This window comes from Taudactylus pleione, unplaced genomic scaffold (genome assembly GCF_031769625.1).
Source record: "Taudactylus pleione unplaced genomic scaffold, aTauple2 ptg000464l, whole genome shotgun sequence".
NCBI classification, from domain to species: domain Eukaryota; kingdom Metazoa; phylum Chordata; class Amphibia; order Anura; family Myobatrachidae; genus Taudactylus; species Taudactylus pleione.
Window position 1 is genome coordinate 3,296,616 of NW_028284866.1, and position 16,321 is coordinate 3,312,936.

Here is a 16,321-nt window from a genome sequence, read left to right on the forward strand (position 1 = left end):
CTGTGCCATATTTGTGCTCTGCGCTCCTGCAGCTTGCCCAAGCATAAGACAGGATTAGTATATTGCATTCCTACTTGTATCCTACATACCAAGTGTTTGCATTATACCCAGTGCCATATTGTGTGCTATACTACTCTACAGCTATGTCTAGCAAAAGCAAGAGTAGCAAGAAAGCATCTGCACCCATACTGCCATCATGAAAATTATGTGCTGCAGGCTTAAGTGAGGATTTGATACAAGATGGGTTATATTTTAAATGTTATACTCCACCAGGCCCATCAGAACTCCCAGCTCCTGCACAAGAGTCCCCCTGGGCTTCCTTTTCTCAGGTGCTGGCTACTATTGCGGACAGCCTAGCGGTACCGGCTGTAATTCTCCCTATGGGGTTGCCACAACAGGTTCAGGCGATACAGGTACCGCCTGTGCCCCCCTCCATGGGTTGACCTACGCTCTAGCTCAGTACAGAGTCTGGTGACTACCTCTACAGCCTTTCAAACTATGTTGCAAGGTGAGAAGCCCCTACCCAGTAAGCCTTCTAAGCATCCAGTGTTATCATCACAGTCCACGCAGCTCTCAGATTATGAAGTGTCATCTTCTAACACTGACTCCCCTCTGGGGGAGGACGAGAGTCAATCTAAAATTAATATTCCTGCCTTGGTGCGAGCGGTTAGATCCATCTTACTCATAGATGACGAGCCAGCCCATAAATCTAAGCACCCACTATTTGAACTACAGAAAGTGGCTTCAGCAGAGTTCCCTCTATTGTATCAACTAGCTGAACACATGGCTGCAGCCTGGCAGACACCTGGTAAGAGGTTTCAGCCCCAAAAATGCCTGACCTGCTGTAATCCATTTCCTGCGGCTCATTGTTCAAAATGGGAGACTCCTCCTGTGGTAGATTCACATGTTATGCGTTTAATTAAAAGCGCTATGTTACCTATCCCTACAGTAACCTCTTTGAAGGATCCTACGAATAGAAAGGTGTAATCTTGCCTTAAATCGATATACTTCTTTCGGGAGCTGTTGCCTGTCCGACCATGGCTATTGCATGGGTGGCTAAAGCTATAGAGAGCTGGCCTGAAGCACATGAAGTCTCTTTTCCCTCAGATGCTTCTAGGGATCAGATGTATTTCGTTGCTCACATCCAAGATGCAGTTTCCAATATTGGAAAAGCGACGTTGGATGCCAGTCTCCTAACCTCCAGAGTCACGGCCGCGGCAGTATCTGCCGCCGTAGCCTGTGGCTACGCTCATGGAAGGCAGATACGGATTCCAAGAAAGGCCTAAAAGTTTTACCCTACAATGGGAAGATCTTGTTTGGCCCAGACCTTGAGAAGATTGTAACTACGTTGGCAGAATCAAAAACTGCATTTCTGCCTTCAGCAACTACTGCTATAAAGCCACGGACTACATCTTTTAAGTCCTTTTGTCCTCACAGAAAGCCTAAAGGACATTCTTTTCTTAGGCAGTGGGTTTCCACCAGGGCCGCCAAGCCCAGGACAAGGCAGGCATGGACCACCAGACGCCCTGCTTCAAAACCTGAGGATAAGCCCTCAGTCTTACGGGACGGGCCGCCCTCTGAGGGATCCCAGAGTGGAAGGCAGACTTCTTCAGTTTGCCCAGTGCTGGTGTAAAACCACCACGAATGCTTGGCTAAGAGGTGGTCTCTCACGGGTACGCCCTCTCATTTCTTAGACGGCCTCCCCACCAGTTTTTCTACACAGGCCCTCCTTCAGACCCGAACAAGGCCCTACAAATCCAGAAAGCCATACAGTCCATTCTGCAGGCAGTGGTATTTGTGCAGTCCCGCTATGTCAGTGGGGGACTGGTTATTATTCTGCTCTCTTTCTGGTTCAGAAGCCAAATGGGTCTCATCGGCCTATCCTCAACCTCAAATCCCTTAACAAATTCCTCAGGGTACCTAGGTTAAGGATGGAAACCCTACGCCCTATCATCCTAGCTATGAAGCCTGGGGACTTTATGGTATCTCTGGATATTCAGGACGTGTAACTACAACACTTCCAATTTCAGGCTTTGGACTATCCACAGATCCACGGGTGTTTACCAAAATTATGGCAAGCACGGCGGCCCACCTGTGTGGTCAGGGTGTCCGACTGTTACCATTTCTTGGACAGCCTCCTGCTCTTAGCAGGATCCCCAGAAGTGCTTCACCGCCATCTGCAGCAAACCATTGCTTTCCTTCACAAGCACAGATGGTTAATCAACTGGAAAAAGTCCATCTGGGAGCCCTACTGGATTCTCAGGATCAGAAAATCTGACATCAGACAAGATCTTCACACTTCAACTACGAGAGCGCAGATGTCTCAACAGTCGTCGGGTGTCGATCCACTCAGGAATGCAGGTTCTGGGATCCATGGTGTCCACCTTCGACATTGCAGAGCATGTTCAGTTCCACTCGGGGTCTTTGCAAAGGCTGATCCTCTCCAGGTGGAACGGGTTACCCCATCGGATCAAAGCTCAGACAATGGTACTCTCTATGGAGGGGCGTTCGTCCCTCTCTTGGTGGCTACAGACATCTCATCTAACCAAGGGTCGCCCCTTTTGGATCCCGGACTGGGTACTCCTAACAACGGATGCCAGTCTCCAGGGTTGGGGCGCAGTGACCAGTCCACACTCCTTTCAGGGTCGTTGGACACCAGTCGAATCAACCTGCCAATCAACATACTGGAACTTCGAGCTGTGTACAGGGCCCTCCTACTGCCCAGGACATACTTCATGGAAAACCTGTACGGGTACAGCCCAACAATGCCAGAAGTGTCACGCATTCTGACATGGGCCAAGGGTCACCTCCCAGCCATCTCTGCTGTGTTCATTCCGGGAGTTCTCAATTGGGAAGCAGACTTCCTCAGCAGTCACGACATGTATCCCGCGGAATGGTCTCTTCAGCAAGGTTTTTCAACTCCCAGTGAACAGATGGGGCCTCCCAGAGGTGGACCTCATGGCCAGTGTACGGGTCCAGAACAAGCGATGCTGAGGCAACCTTTGTAGACGCATTATCAGTGAAGTGGAACTTTGCGTACCTATTCCGTCCAGTCTACCTTCTTCCTCGAGTAAGTTCAAACAAGACGGAGGTACTGTCCTGCTGGTGGCTCCAGCTTGGCACAGACGTCACTTGTACTAAGATCTTCGGAGTCTCTCCATCGACACTCCGTTCCTGCTGCCTCAACGACCAGACCTGTTGTCTCAGGATCCTTACCTTTACCCGGACCTGGGTCATCTGTCTTTGACTGCGTGGCTCTTGAGACATCCCTCCTGAGGTCCAAAGGATTCTCAGCTCTGTAGTCAAAACTATGCTCAGGGCGTGTAAGCCAGCCTCTGCTTGGATCTACCACAGAGTGTGGCATACATATTTCTAATGGTGTCGTACCAGAAGCTACGACCCCCAAGTGTTTAGGATTTCCAGAGTCCTGGCCTTCCTTCAAGCTGGATTAGACCTTGGACTCCGCCTGGCCTCACTGAAAGTGCATGTCTCTGCTCTATCCATTTGGTTCCAGCATAGACTTGCTCCATTACTGGATGTCCACACTTTCGTCCAGGGTGTCCTTCATATACAACCTCCCTTTGTCCCTCCAGTGGCTCCATGGGATTTGTCAGTATTGCTTCGTGCCCTCCAGGGTCCTCCGTTTGAACCCCGGATTCTGTGGAACTCAAGTGGCTCACAGCGAAAACGCTTTTTCTTCTGGCTATGGAGTCCGCCAGAAGGGTATCGGATTTAGGGGCGCTCTCCTGTCGCTCCCCATATCCGATATTTCATCAGGACAGGGCTGTGCTTCGGACTCGCCCTGATTTTCTTCCAAAAGTTGTTACTAGTTTCCACAATAATGATGAAATTGTAGTCCCGGCCTTTCAATCACCAGACCTATTGGCAGGCGAGGCCTCCTTGGATGTGGTACGTGCTCTCAGGATACACGTGGACCGTACCAGTTCCCTTTCGGAGATCAGACTCCTTATTTGTGCTCTATGGATTTCACAAGAAGGGATGGCCAGCCAACAGACATTGGCTAGATGGCTTCACATGACTATCTCACAGGCTTACACGCAGGCAGGCCTTCCTGTACAGGCTACTGTTACTGCTCATTCTACTCGCTCTGTTTGTCCTTCGTGGGCAGCTCGCCGTGGCGCTTCAGCTGCACAGCTTTGTAAGGTGGCCACATGGTCCTCTGTTCATACATTTCTGAAGTTTTATGCCTTTGATACATTTGCCTCTCTGGATGCTTCATTTGGGCGCTGGATTCTCCTTTCAGCACAGAAGCGTCCCCACCCTTAAATGACTACTTTGGGACATCCCCAAGGTCTCTCTGTGGAGCCCTATGGACCCTGAAGAAAATGAGAGTTATGGTAAAACTTACCTTTGTTAACTCTTTCTTCGAAGTCCATAGGGTCCTCAGTGCACCTGCCCCGATGCACCTGGCTTCATATGGGCTAAGTTTCTGGTCACCGGTTTCCGGTCTCCTCCGTGAGAGTGTGATTCTTATGTGTACCAGTCTGCCTTCTCTTCTCCTCCTCCGGCCTTTGGCTTGTCACGAACCGAGATGCCTCTGGCTCGGGAGCGGGGTATAGGGGGATGGACCGATGCATCCTGGGAGCTGAAAACTTTAACTGCGTGGTGCCCGGTCCTCAACCACCACCTACACCCCAAGGTCTCCCTGTGAACCCTATGAACTTTGAAGAAAAAGAGTTAACAAAGGTAAGTTTTACCATAACTCTAATTTTTATGTATAAGTCACAAGCCCATAATTAATGTAACACCACTCCTGTTAGTCAGGAGAGGTATGCAACTCCCGGTTTCTAGGCTGCTGGGCAGGGAAGGGGACTGTAGGATACCTGCACCCATTCAGCTGCGGCTAGATCTATGAAATAGAGCTACTAAGTATAGTAGTCTAAGTATTATAGTGCGTATAGTAAACAGGCACTATGTCTGGGAGATATACTTGCGGTATAATGAAAATACTGTGCAGCAGGGACTGGCCTGAGGCTAGTACATGGGAAGCTCCACATCCCCCAGCCGTTATTCCAAGCGGGGTAGTAGAAGCCGTGCCTCTGCACTCCGCCATTCACCCGGCAGTGTTGTCTTACCTTTCTGACCTGCTCTCATGATATGAGAGCCACCGGGAGATGAGGGGTGTCCTTGAAGCCAGTGCCTTTCTCACACAAGACACCAGCAAAGCAGTGAAAAACCTGACAGCCAGGCTTACTATCGGCTGTTTGCAGTCGGCACGGCAGTGTACTGACAGCTGCGCTTCTAGCTGCAGAGCGCGAGCTGTGAAGGAGAACCCAATTAAAAATATTGGCGCTGGTGTGCAGGACGTGCCAAACACCGGTTGCTATGGGCAGCAGTGCTATGGCCACCAACAATATGCTCCGCCCCCGCTAGCTGCACAAACCGGGAATTGAGATAAGCTGCCCCCATTAGCACCGCTTAATTTGTCCCCAGTATCCACGAGGGACTCAGGAAAAGTGTTGAGGGGGGAGGAAGTCGGGTCTCTCCAAATAGAGACTGCCGTTACATGTCACTGAGCCATGCTACAACATCCACTGCTCCTGCTAATCAGGAGCAGTAGTTATACTTACAGTCTACTGCGGCCGGGATGCTGGGCTGAGGGGGGCGGCGAGGAACCCGGACACGAGCCGGTGTCAGCTGGTGTCATCGGACCTCGCTGGGTCCGATGACACCATCTGTGAGCCCCCTCCTCAGGGCCACCAGACACAGGCTGCAGTAGCCGTGGCGGTACCCTTTCCGGCAGCTCCCCCTTAACAGACAGACTGCCTGTCCTCAGTGCTTGTTTAATGAAAAACAAATAAAAAAATTAATGAAAAGGCTGAAGACAGCCTGATGTGCTACCGGCTCTCTCTCGCCCATTTTCTAAACTGGAGCGGATGGGGCATAGAGGGGGAGGAGCCAGTCACACTTCTAAATTATTTAAAGTGCCAGGTTCTACTCTACCACCGTCTATACCCAGTCTTTAGTTCCAGTGTCCCCTAGTGGATGAAGGAGAAAATACAGTATTTACAAAACATAAGTTTTGACTGTCAATTGAAATTCCGTGTCGATGTTCATCAGTTTTTATAGTCTAAAAGACTTGTCTTTTTTTTTATTTATGATGGAAACCACCGCCAAACCCACCTGATAAACCGACCAAAAGCCATGTCTGTTTTCTAGCAACCGCTAGAAGACAGACAGAGACTTCCTGATGCTTTCCTATTGTTTCAACATTTCACATTCTATTTTGACATCACCAGATTGGAGTATGATTTGGCCATAAGGGCTGCCAGCCACTGGGAGATGGCAGGAGAATATGGCTGACTGAGACCTACAACTCAAGTAATAACTGACTGGAAAGAAAAAGTGGCAAAAAAAAATGAAGAGCGCACAGCAGCTTGTGCAAACCTAGCACATATCTGGATCTGCCTGTGTCTGGCTCAAGATGAACTCATTTAGCTGCTGGTTCACTCAGCTATTGCCTCCTAGTCAGGTGGTGGAGTGCTGCATAACTCAGGCAAGTGGTGAGCATAGAATAGCCATGAAACACTATAATGCCTACAGCCACAGCGGTATACGTTTAGGATGCCGGTGGCCGCAATACCGACCGCCGGCTTCCCGACTCCTCAATCCCGGCTAGGGTTAAATGACAGGCGTCTAAAATCTAGACGCCTGTCATTACCCCTACGCCGGCATCCAGATCGAAGGGATGCCGGGCGCTGCAAGCGGACAGCAGCTGGGGGGAAAGGGTTAGGTTTAGGGCTCCCGCGGTGGACTTAGGGTTAGGTACCCCGCCGGGAGGGTTAGGCTAGGGGAGGGGGGGGTAAGGTTAAGCACCCCCGGGGGGAGGTTAGGTACCCCCCTTTCAGGGACTTAGGTTTAGGCAGCGGGGAAGGGGAGGGTTAGGTTTAGGCACTTAGAGAGAGAATTAGGGTTAGGCACTTGGGGGGGGGGGGGGGTTAGGGATAGGCACTTGGGGGGGAGGGTTAGGGGGGTAGGTTAGTTAGTACTTACCTGGGGACGATCGGGATTTCCAGCGCTGTCGGGCTGCCGCTGCCGGGATCTCTTCCTCTGTCGGCCTGACGCTGCCGGGATTCGAACTGCCGGCCATGCGGCCGGTGGTATTACATACCTATTCTGCCACAGCATTGCACATGATTGTGTCCCTGATTAAAAGGCATCATGATGAAGCCTTGACCAATTGAAAAGATTAAATGCAATATTCCACCTCTCGGTAGCTCATCAATTATTTGGGCACGTTTGACTGCGATTTATAAGCCGCTGCTTGGTAAATACAAGGTTTCTATATTTGTTCAAAAAAAAATTAAAATTATAGCAAACTGATGTTCAATTGCATTCTAAAGTGTGGTTTCACTGCACTTTCCTGCCGGTTTTTTACTTTAGTAAATGCGCTGGGAAACAAATGAAAAGCCAAAACAGATGCTCAATAAATGTACCAGTCACAACAGGCTTTTGACACCATGGAAATTCTCTTCATCTCTGTTCTCATACTCCAGTACCCCAACCCAGTCAGGCTTATACAATGCCATCTACAGTGGTGCTTGAAAGCCACTTATATGTTATATTGGATCATTTTCTTCAAAAACAAAAATTAGCATATCTAATTTTTTTGTCTCATATTTGATTTGGTTCTCTTTATATACTTTTAGAACTAGTGTGAAAATGTGAGGTAGTTTTAGGCCACATAATATCGAAAATTTGAAGGGTTCACAAACTTTCAAGCACCACTGTAAGAGTAGATTTCAGTTCCTATTGTTTTAGTATCAATACAACTTCCAGTGCTGAGGCCCTTTGTTTTGGGGGTGTTACGGATGCCTTCTCACATCAGCAATAAGAAGACTGTTACCCCTTTTTTCCTGTCATAAATGAATGGATTCAAGGGAGGTGACATGATGAGGCAATGTCCATTAACCAACAGCAATAGTATTGTTGAAAAAGAAATATCAGAAAGCAACGTATTGTTTTACAAAATGATGAAGTTGCAGTGAGCGGAGGAACAAAAATACTGGACACTGCAAAATTAGAAAGAGATTAACTGGACTGATGTATGCCAGTTCCGCTACCAGTTCTTGGTATCTCTCTTTAAGCATTTAGTTATTTTCTGAAGTGTTTGCATTTTGTAATGCCCTCTAACTTGTTACTCGGTATATTCTCTGCCCAAACGTGAAGTATGTTTGTTTTATTTCTATTGTGGACACCACGCAGTCAAAACCAACGGCAATAATTTAAAACAAACCCAATAGATGACTGGCAGTAGCTACGATAGAACATTACCATGGTACTATCAGAGATAATCAACACCACCTTATTTAAAATTCATGGCTTTAAAATTACAGAAATTAAGAGTGTGCCTTCCAAATAGTGGGTACACCACATATTTTCAGTCAGAATAAACTTTATATAAATTTAAAAAAAAAAATTCCTTACAACCAACGGTGTTCACAAAAAATGTAATTATTACTTCATAAAGTCTAAGAAAAATGTGATGAAAAGTATTTGCCTGGAGTCAGAATGCAAAGCTCCGGTTTAAACATGATATAGTTTCTTAAAAGTCTAAGAGAAAATATTTGCTCAAGGGCAAGTTTTCATAAAATGAATAAGTCTGAAAATTCCCAGTGTTTTGGTCCAGTCCTGAACTGGACATTTTAAATTCAAACAAAAACATATAAAAAGTGATTCATAAAACTTAAAAAAAAATAAAAAAAAAATATAGCAGCTCCACAGTGTAAAAGGTGCTTTGAATCAGCCATATACCACAATTTGCGGAAGGACGTCTAGTTTTCCATCGGTGTGTGCACAGATTTGCAGAGCAAGTTAGCCACAACTGCAAAGGAGCAAATACTTACACAGGTAGAGGAGTTGGGTGATGTGAAGGCATTCCTAAAGTAAGGACTAGTTGCGGATCATTTTTTCAGAGCTTAAAGCTTGTGGAGTTCAATTCACGATTTGAAATTTTAATAAAACAAATGGGTAAAAAAAAAAACGGCAGTGTGCACTCCTCCCCCAATCCTCAACTAGCCCCCGTGCTGGACAGCTTGGGCTAGTTTCCGCTATAACAGGGAGACCAGAAGCGTGGGAACTCCCTAACATATTGAAATCCATTTAAAGCAGGGCGCCAGTGTGTGTAAGCGAGAAAGGCGGAGCAAAAACCATGTCCCGCTCCACTCCCCTTTTCCACAGGGTACCAGTGCCTGATGAAAAGTACTGGTCTGTGAGGGTCAGGATAATTAACAAGACACAATTTTGAAATTAAGTTTGAAGAAGAGATTCCCACTTAATTATTACTGGTTTATCATAGCCAAAATGGGAAACAAAAACAAACAAAAAATGTCATACTGTACAAAAGAAGCCACTCTCACACTATTGCCAAAGGGCACTAAATGATTAACTGGGACTCCCCCTTCATTGGCCAGCCAATCACATATTTCCTCATGCTGACCACTTGTGATTGGCTTCTAGTTTAAAGGGAATCGCATGAAATCTTGGCTTTGATCATTTTGCACCATTCAATTTTAGTGTGAAGGTGTGTTTGTAAAATCAGGTGCATGGATACATGCTTAAATCATCTGCTAAGCGTATAAAACAGTAACAATGTTATAAAATGAGCATAAGTGAAGTGATTCAGTTCCAAATGAATTGTGGATACATTGTTAGTAATATTAGCAGATTTGACTGTGTCCTTGTAGAAAAGAAAGTCAATAGTATTTAAGATGATGCATTCTGAACATCTAAAATGGAAAAGAGTTATTGTAGCTGTTTCCTTTGTTTGTACCTGTGTGCGAGATGTGCTGTGCTGGCGTCCCAGCGCAAGAACAGAGCTCCGTTCAGCTACACTGATGGTTTGCGGGACCTCCGGGTAAGTGTTGTGGTATTCCCGTATGAGTATGCAACCGCCTGCACGTGTGCTGGTGTGAGCGGCAAACTGGTAGTCTCACTCTCTCTAGATTAAATGTATTGGAGAGAGTATCACCGCTGTGCAGGATAGGAGTGTGCCTTTGAAAAAGTCTCTAGGACATAGAGACGAAATGCGTTGACGTCACTTGACGATTTATCTTGCTGTAGCTCAAACACCCGTTTACCCGGAGAAACCCCAGAGTCAACTGGCCGTGGATATACGGACAGCTGAATTTCCTGCAACACGGAGCGGCACGCTCCAACCACTCAGCTCCTATTGTTACTTTACACGCTGTGTTTGAAAAATGACATTTAGGAGCTGATTAGTTGGTACTTTATCTCCGTCCACTTTATTTCTCTCCAAGGATAAGTACATAGACATCATAGGTTTACAAGAGTCCGACAGGATAAAGTTAAACACTTAATACTTTGTAAAGAAAACAAAAGATGTAATAGTAATGGCCACTAGATCACTTTAATAACAGTTGTTGTGGGCAAACAATGATGCATCTGGTTGTCCAAAACCTTTAGCCTGCGCCCCAGATGCTGCAGCCTACACCAGTATAAAGAAGATCTTACATGTTTTTAAGATCCATTTTTGCTGCCGAATCTACAAGCATAACATTTGCTGACAATGATACCTAGAGTAGTAACAAATGACAGATTCTTAGGGGCATATGTAATAGCCCACAAATTGAAGGCAGCAGCAAGATGTTAGCGATTTAGACACTAAAGACTCGATCCAATGAAGTGCATGCTCCCAGTACCTGAGAGTAAGTGGGGCTGTGTGCCACACTTACATTACCTCCGGACTCACACATTTTAAACAAGATACATCAACCCTTAAGTTAAGCTGGGTACACAGTCCACACTAGACGATATGTCGTCCGATCAGGCGGATCAGAGCGACATCTCGGGCACATTGTCTAGTGTGTACCCACTATGCTGCTGACAATGCGTGCTCTCACGCGTCGTCAGCCACATTCTCCGTCGGCCCTGCATGGAGGTCCGACCGGCGATATAGTTAGCGGGGACCATGCTACTGAATACAGCATGGCCCGTGCTGTCATCAACAAGTATGCACTTGCCGATGCCGGTACCCCCGCCGGGTCCCATCGCTAATGAGGTCTAGTGTGTACCAGCCGTTATAGGTGTTGTGCTGAAATGTCTGCAAGAGGAGCAGTCAGAAAGCAATTCACAAACAGATCATCATAACTATATAGAAAAGCAAACAGTTACAATAACGCAAAGTGACATGTATAAATACTCACAGTATAAAGAGTCATATATATAGCCAGGTGAGGCCATAATGGACAGTGATCTAGTCGGTTGGGTAGAGTGGCAAGATCAACGTGTGTCTGGTGTTTTCCATCTCAGCCACTGGTGCTACAGAAACGTATAACGCACAACTAAAGGGTTGTCCATTGAACATATACATTTAAGAATCTATACATAGAAAAAGGAAACCTTGAAATTTTTTCTGCAGTTGTTATTTTTAAGTACATTATTGATCAAAGTCTTCTTCTGCTCGGTTGTAGTGCAATAACTTCTGGTCCAGCCCACAGCTTTCTATCAGTTCTGTTAGACTTATCTTTTTATTCTCGGTAGATAAGGCCGTTTGTATTTCATAGAGCAAGAGCTGGCTACTTTTCCTCCATTTCTCTATAAGGGACTGCAGCTCTGTCAGATTGTTCTGAATTAGAAAAGAAAAATAACATTAAAACACAGTATTATGACACAATGACACAAATTAGTAATATACAGTACTGTTTTGCTTTCACGGTTTCTACTGTACATTCCAGTGTGAAATACCTGTCATACGGCAAGTGGATACCATCCTTTTCTCTGTACTTAGACTTATTACTAGTTACTATTGGCCAGCTGCGTTACAATTATCCTATTGTAGAGTATGTAATTAACTCAATGAAGGTAACATCACATGAGCAGTGGTGCTTTCAATTGTGAAAGCACTGACAACCTGAATGAATGGAGATGCACAACCAGCAAATACTCTACAATACAATCTCTAGCTTCATATTTCAATTTATGGGTCAGTGCTTTCGCAATTAAGAACCTTGTATAAAACTATGCGGCTATATCACTTGTGTGGCATTACCTGTAACCATAATTAGGTAAAATGTGGGCGAATGTCCGTTTGAACGCTGTTACAGGGGTGTGTATAAATATGCGATGCCATACGCAGCTTGGGCTTGCACTGCGTGCGACGAGGTTAGCAATGCCTGAGTAAGGTCAGACCTTGTGCAAGTGTGCATGAGACTGCGATTGTACTCGATGTTACTGATGGTTTTGCAGTCTTGCTAAGTATTACAGATGTGTGTAAAGTAAGGTGGACGTCCTTATGTTAGCAGGGCCGCAACTAGGGGGGGGCTGGAGGTGCACGTGCACCGGGTGAGCCGCTGTACCTGGTGCCAGTGACCTCCAGCCCGGCGCTGCAGAGAGGCTCCAAGCCGGACATCCGCTGGTAATATTTATTACCAGCGGGCGCCCGGCTCCTTCTCTGCAGCGACGCGGTGTAGCCGGAGCCGGAGGCTGGAGTTCTCTCCCGAACTCCAGCTTCCGGCTCTCCCCATGGGCACTATGGGGGAGACGTCATGACATCTCCCCCATAGTTCCAAGGACCAGCCGGCGGACCAGACGCGACGCTGGATGCAGGAGCGGGGTTCAAGGTAAGTATTTTTTTTTTTTAATAAGCTGCACTACAGGGGCATTATTATGGGGGCAGGGGCATTACCACAGGGGCATTACTATGGGGGCATAGGCAATAAGGGGCATTACTAATGGGGCATGAGCACTACAGGGGCATTACTATTGGGGCATGGGCACTACAGGGGCATTACTATGAGAGCATGGGCACTACAGGGGCATTACTATGAAAGCATGGGCACTACAGGGGCATTAATATGGGAGCATGGGCACTACAGGGGCATTACTGTATGGTGGGCACTACAGGGGCATTACTATGGGGGTATTAACATATGGGCATTACTATGGGGGCATTACAATATGGGCACTACTGCAGGGGGAATTACATGGGGGGCGCCAAATTACTGTCTTGCCCCTGGTGACAAAAATCCTAGTTTCGGCCCTGATGTTAGGCTGCGTATGGCATAGCGATCGCAGACATTAGCATATCTTCACAGTGAGACTGCGTGCATGATCACAGTTGCGATCCCTACTGAATCAGGCCCCTGTAGATAAACCTATCCAAAACATGATAAAGAATCACTGGTGCAATAGTCTATTACCTTAGACCTATATAATTTAACCATTTTCAGTCTCCTTAGAACCTCTTCCTTCTCCTCAACCCTCTTCAGCAAATCCCTTTTTCCCTGGCGCATATGCTGGGGATTGGTGTCACTAGGAGTTGCATGTTCATGAGCTTCCAGTGATGTTTTGCCCTGTGGAATGTTTGCATCAGTGGATGAGAGAGGACTAGATGTTTGAGGAACACATTGTGAAGATTGGACAAAGTCCTGCGGCGATGAGGGATCCACAGTACACTTTACCGAAGTCTCGCGCTCATCACCATCAATTTTTAGCCGTTTTGCCACTGTACACGTTGAACTGAAAGATCTTCGAGATTTCCTGAGACGCTCTCGAAGAGTTGCGCTCATGGGCTGCAAAAAGAAAACATGTCTAATAAAATAAATTACACCGTGGCTATGCAGATAAAAGTGAATAGTATAAAAGAAAATAGAAGTAAGGATAAAACAAAAGTGTACCTTGCCAAGTACTTGTATACTGGACCCCCTCCCCCCGAAAAAAAAAAAATATACACATTTCGAAGCAGGACTAACTGCAATACGCTACGTTTCCCAGCTTGGTATCACATGTACATTAGATACTAGTAAATGGACCTGGCATGTGCCGGGATACCTCTGCCCACAGCTCCGCCCCTTTATCCAGCCCTTCCCCACTATATAGAATTAATTTTATATGTAAAGTGTTTGAAAAATTCACTGCCTTGGGAATAGCTGCTAAGGCAGCTCAATAACAGTCAGGGAACCGGTCAGGCTTGCCAACTGATCTATTTGATAAAGTGACATGTATGACTTACCTAGGTTATGCAGCTGGTTAGCTTTATTAGGGCAGATGATGCCTTCAAGTCCACAATTTCACCATCGCGTGTTGTCAAAATTGACTAGCAGAGAACATGTGTAAATCATATATATTGCTAATTAAAGGAATCGTTTGGCAACTCTAATACCCCATTAAAATGCTTGAAGGGGTAGGTGTACATGTTTATTTCTCTACAAGACACCTACCAAACGCATCTCATTACATCTGATCACCATACATAGTAAGCGGTTGTGTTTACAGCAATTTGATGAAGTTCCTGGGTTATGTCATCTGTGCACGGAATCGGTATGTAATGCCGCCGGATCAAATACCAACAGCGGCAGCCCAACAGATCGAAATCCCGACTGCAGCAGGTAAGTACCCTAACCCTCTCCTCTCCCTACCCTAACCCTCCTTTAGTGGTGCCTAACCCTAACCTCCCCCCTAGTGCCTAAGCCTAACCTACCCCCGTTAGTGCCTAAACCTAACCCCCCCCTCCCCGCACCCTAAACCTAACCCTCCCGGGGGAGGTGACTAACCCTAACCCCCCCCCTAGTGGTGCCTAACCCTAACCTCCCCTTTCCCTACCCTAACCCTCCCGGGGGGGGGGGGTCCCTAAACTCTCCTGCCCCATCTAATGGATTATAATGAGCTATACTATGTCAGTACATCACAATATACTACCAGGGCTGGACAACCCCCCCAGGAGCCTGGTAGCCAATATGCCTAAAGCAATAACTAGAATCAATATAAATGACTGCTAAGCTAGTAGTTATGAGACAAAATGCATTCCAGAAAGGACATTTTTTTTTAATTAATATTAATGTATAGAAATTAATTAAGCAGTTGATATGGGTATATGAATGTATATATACCCTTTTTTAGTCTTATGGCTCTAGATAGAATTGTGATTCAGATCAGTGTGTGTGTGTATATATATATATATATATATATATATATATATATACACACACACACATATACATACACACATATACATACACACACAGTTTATTTATTGGTCTAGTTTAGGTGTGTATTTTATTTTAGTCTGATAAGTCCTATAAAAGGAGCTGCGGTAACAACTGAATTGATGGAAAAAGAAAGGAAAAAGTATTTCTGAGTTTTTTATATATATTATACAATGTGTATGAAATATGTCATAAATATGGACAAATGCAAGTTTTTAAACATTCTACATACACTTGAGAAATATAGTATCAAGCACAGAACTGATACAAATTCATTATGCACTTTCTGAAGTGTTTTAATATGCATGGTGAAATATATTGCAGGACAGAGGTAATCGGCTAATGAAGTGTCAGGTAGACACAGCTGAATAAAATCAGACAACAGCTACTATTTAAATGGTAGGAGACATAGGAGACACACACCTTTTACTTCCTGAGGAAGCCGCTGATTTGGATTAAAGGCAGAGAAACGCGTTGAAGTGGACACGGTACATGCCAGTCTGTGTGATCACACTACCCTGTGTAACCCTTGTTTCAGCGGGACACCAGAGAGCTGCGGGATTGAGCCGAAAACCTCTGCATTAAAAACACCCATCAAGAGGGCTTTTTTTTGGACACACCACATTTTTTTCAATTACTGCACCTCTAGGTTAATACTGTATTCCTTTACCCTTATCAAAGGGAAGGATTGAACACAATTCTAAGTTCTGATAAAAATCCCTTCACCTTAACTTTGGAATTACACCATTGCCCATCTGTTTCTATTGCAGAGAAAACAAAATATAAACATTTACTTCTATCAAGTTGGGCATTGTGTAGTATTTCACTCTACTAATTGTGTCATCAAATCTTAAGGCTGTTCCAAAACAATGGTTGCTGCAAATAGCGCTTGGAACTGACACGGATTCAGTTCACACTGTGTGAATAATTGCCTGATACTTTTGGATAAAACAGGAGATATGGTAAGAACTTACCTTTGTTATCTCTGTTTCTACGAAGTCCATAGGGTTGACCTTGGGGTATAGCTGGATCTGGATCCACGGGCACCACGCAGTTAAAGCTTTAGCTGCTCCCAGGATGCACTTGGGTCCGTCCTCTATACTCCGCCCCCGAGCCACAGGCACCCCAGTTGGTAAGCAGCCAAGGCCGGAGGAGGAGACTAAACAGAGAGAAGGAAGACTGGAACACACAAGAAACCATACTCACAGAAATGGGAGACTGAAAAACCGGTGACCAGCCACACAGCCCATTTGAAGCCAGGTGCGTCAGGGCGGGCGCCCTGTGGACCCTATGGACTTCGTAGAAACAGAGATAGCAAAGGTAAGTTCTTACCATATCTCCTGTTTTCTACTTCA

The 16,321-nt window shown here is 45.8% G+C and overlaps 1 protein-coding gene across 6 annotated transcripts in view; it reads right to left on the reverse strand.

The window, feature by feature from the left end:
* Positions 1 to 10,374: 10,374 nt before the first annotated feature.
* SFR1 (SWI5 dependent homologous recombination repair protein 1) overlaps positions 10,375 to 16,321 on the reverse strand; it is a 29,734-nt gene continuing 23,787 nt past the window's right edge. For 4 of the 6 annotated variants that reach the window (XM_088448726.1, XM_088448724.1, XM_088448727.1 and 1 more), the window contains 2 exons: positions 13,182 to 13,553; positions 10,375 to 11,608 (listed from right to left, as the gene is read on the reverse strand). In XM_088448726.1, the coding sequence (XP_088304852.1) occupies positions 11,420 to 11,608; positions 13,182 to 13,553 (561 nt within the window). In that variant the 3' untranslated portion in view covers positions 10,375 to 11,419. Of the gene's footprint in view, positions 11,609 to 13,181; positions 13,554 to 15,389; positions 15,565 to 16,321 lie in introns of those variants that run through there. The other 2 variants (XM_088448728.1, XM_088448729.1) reach the window with 2 other exon arrangements.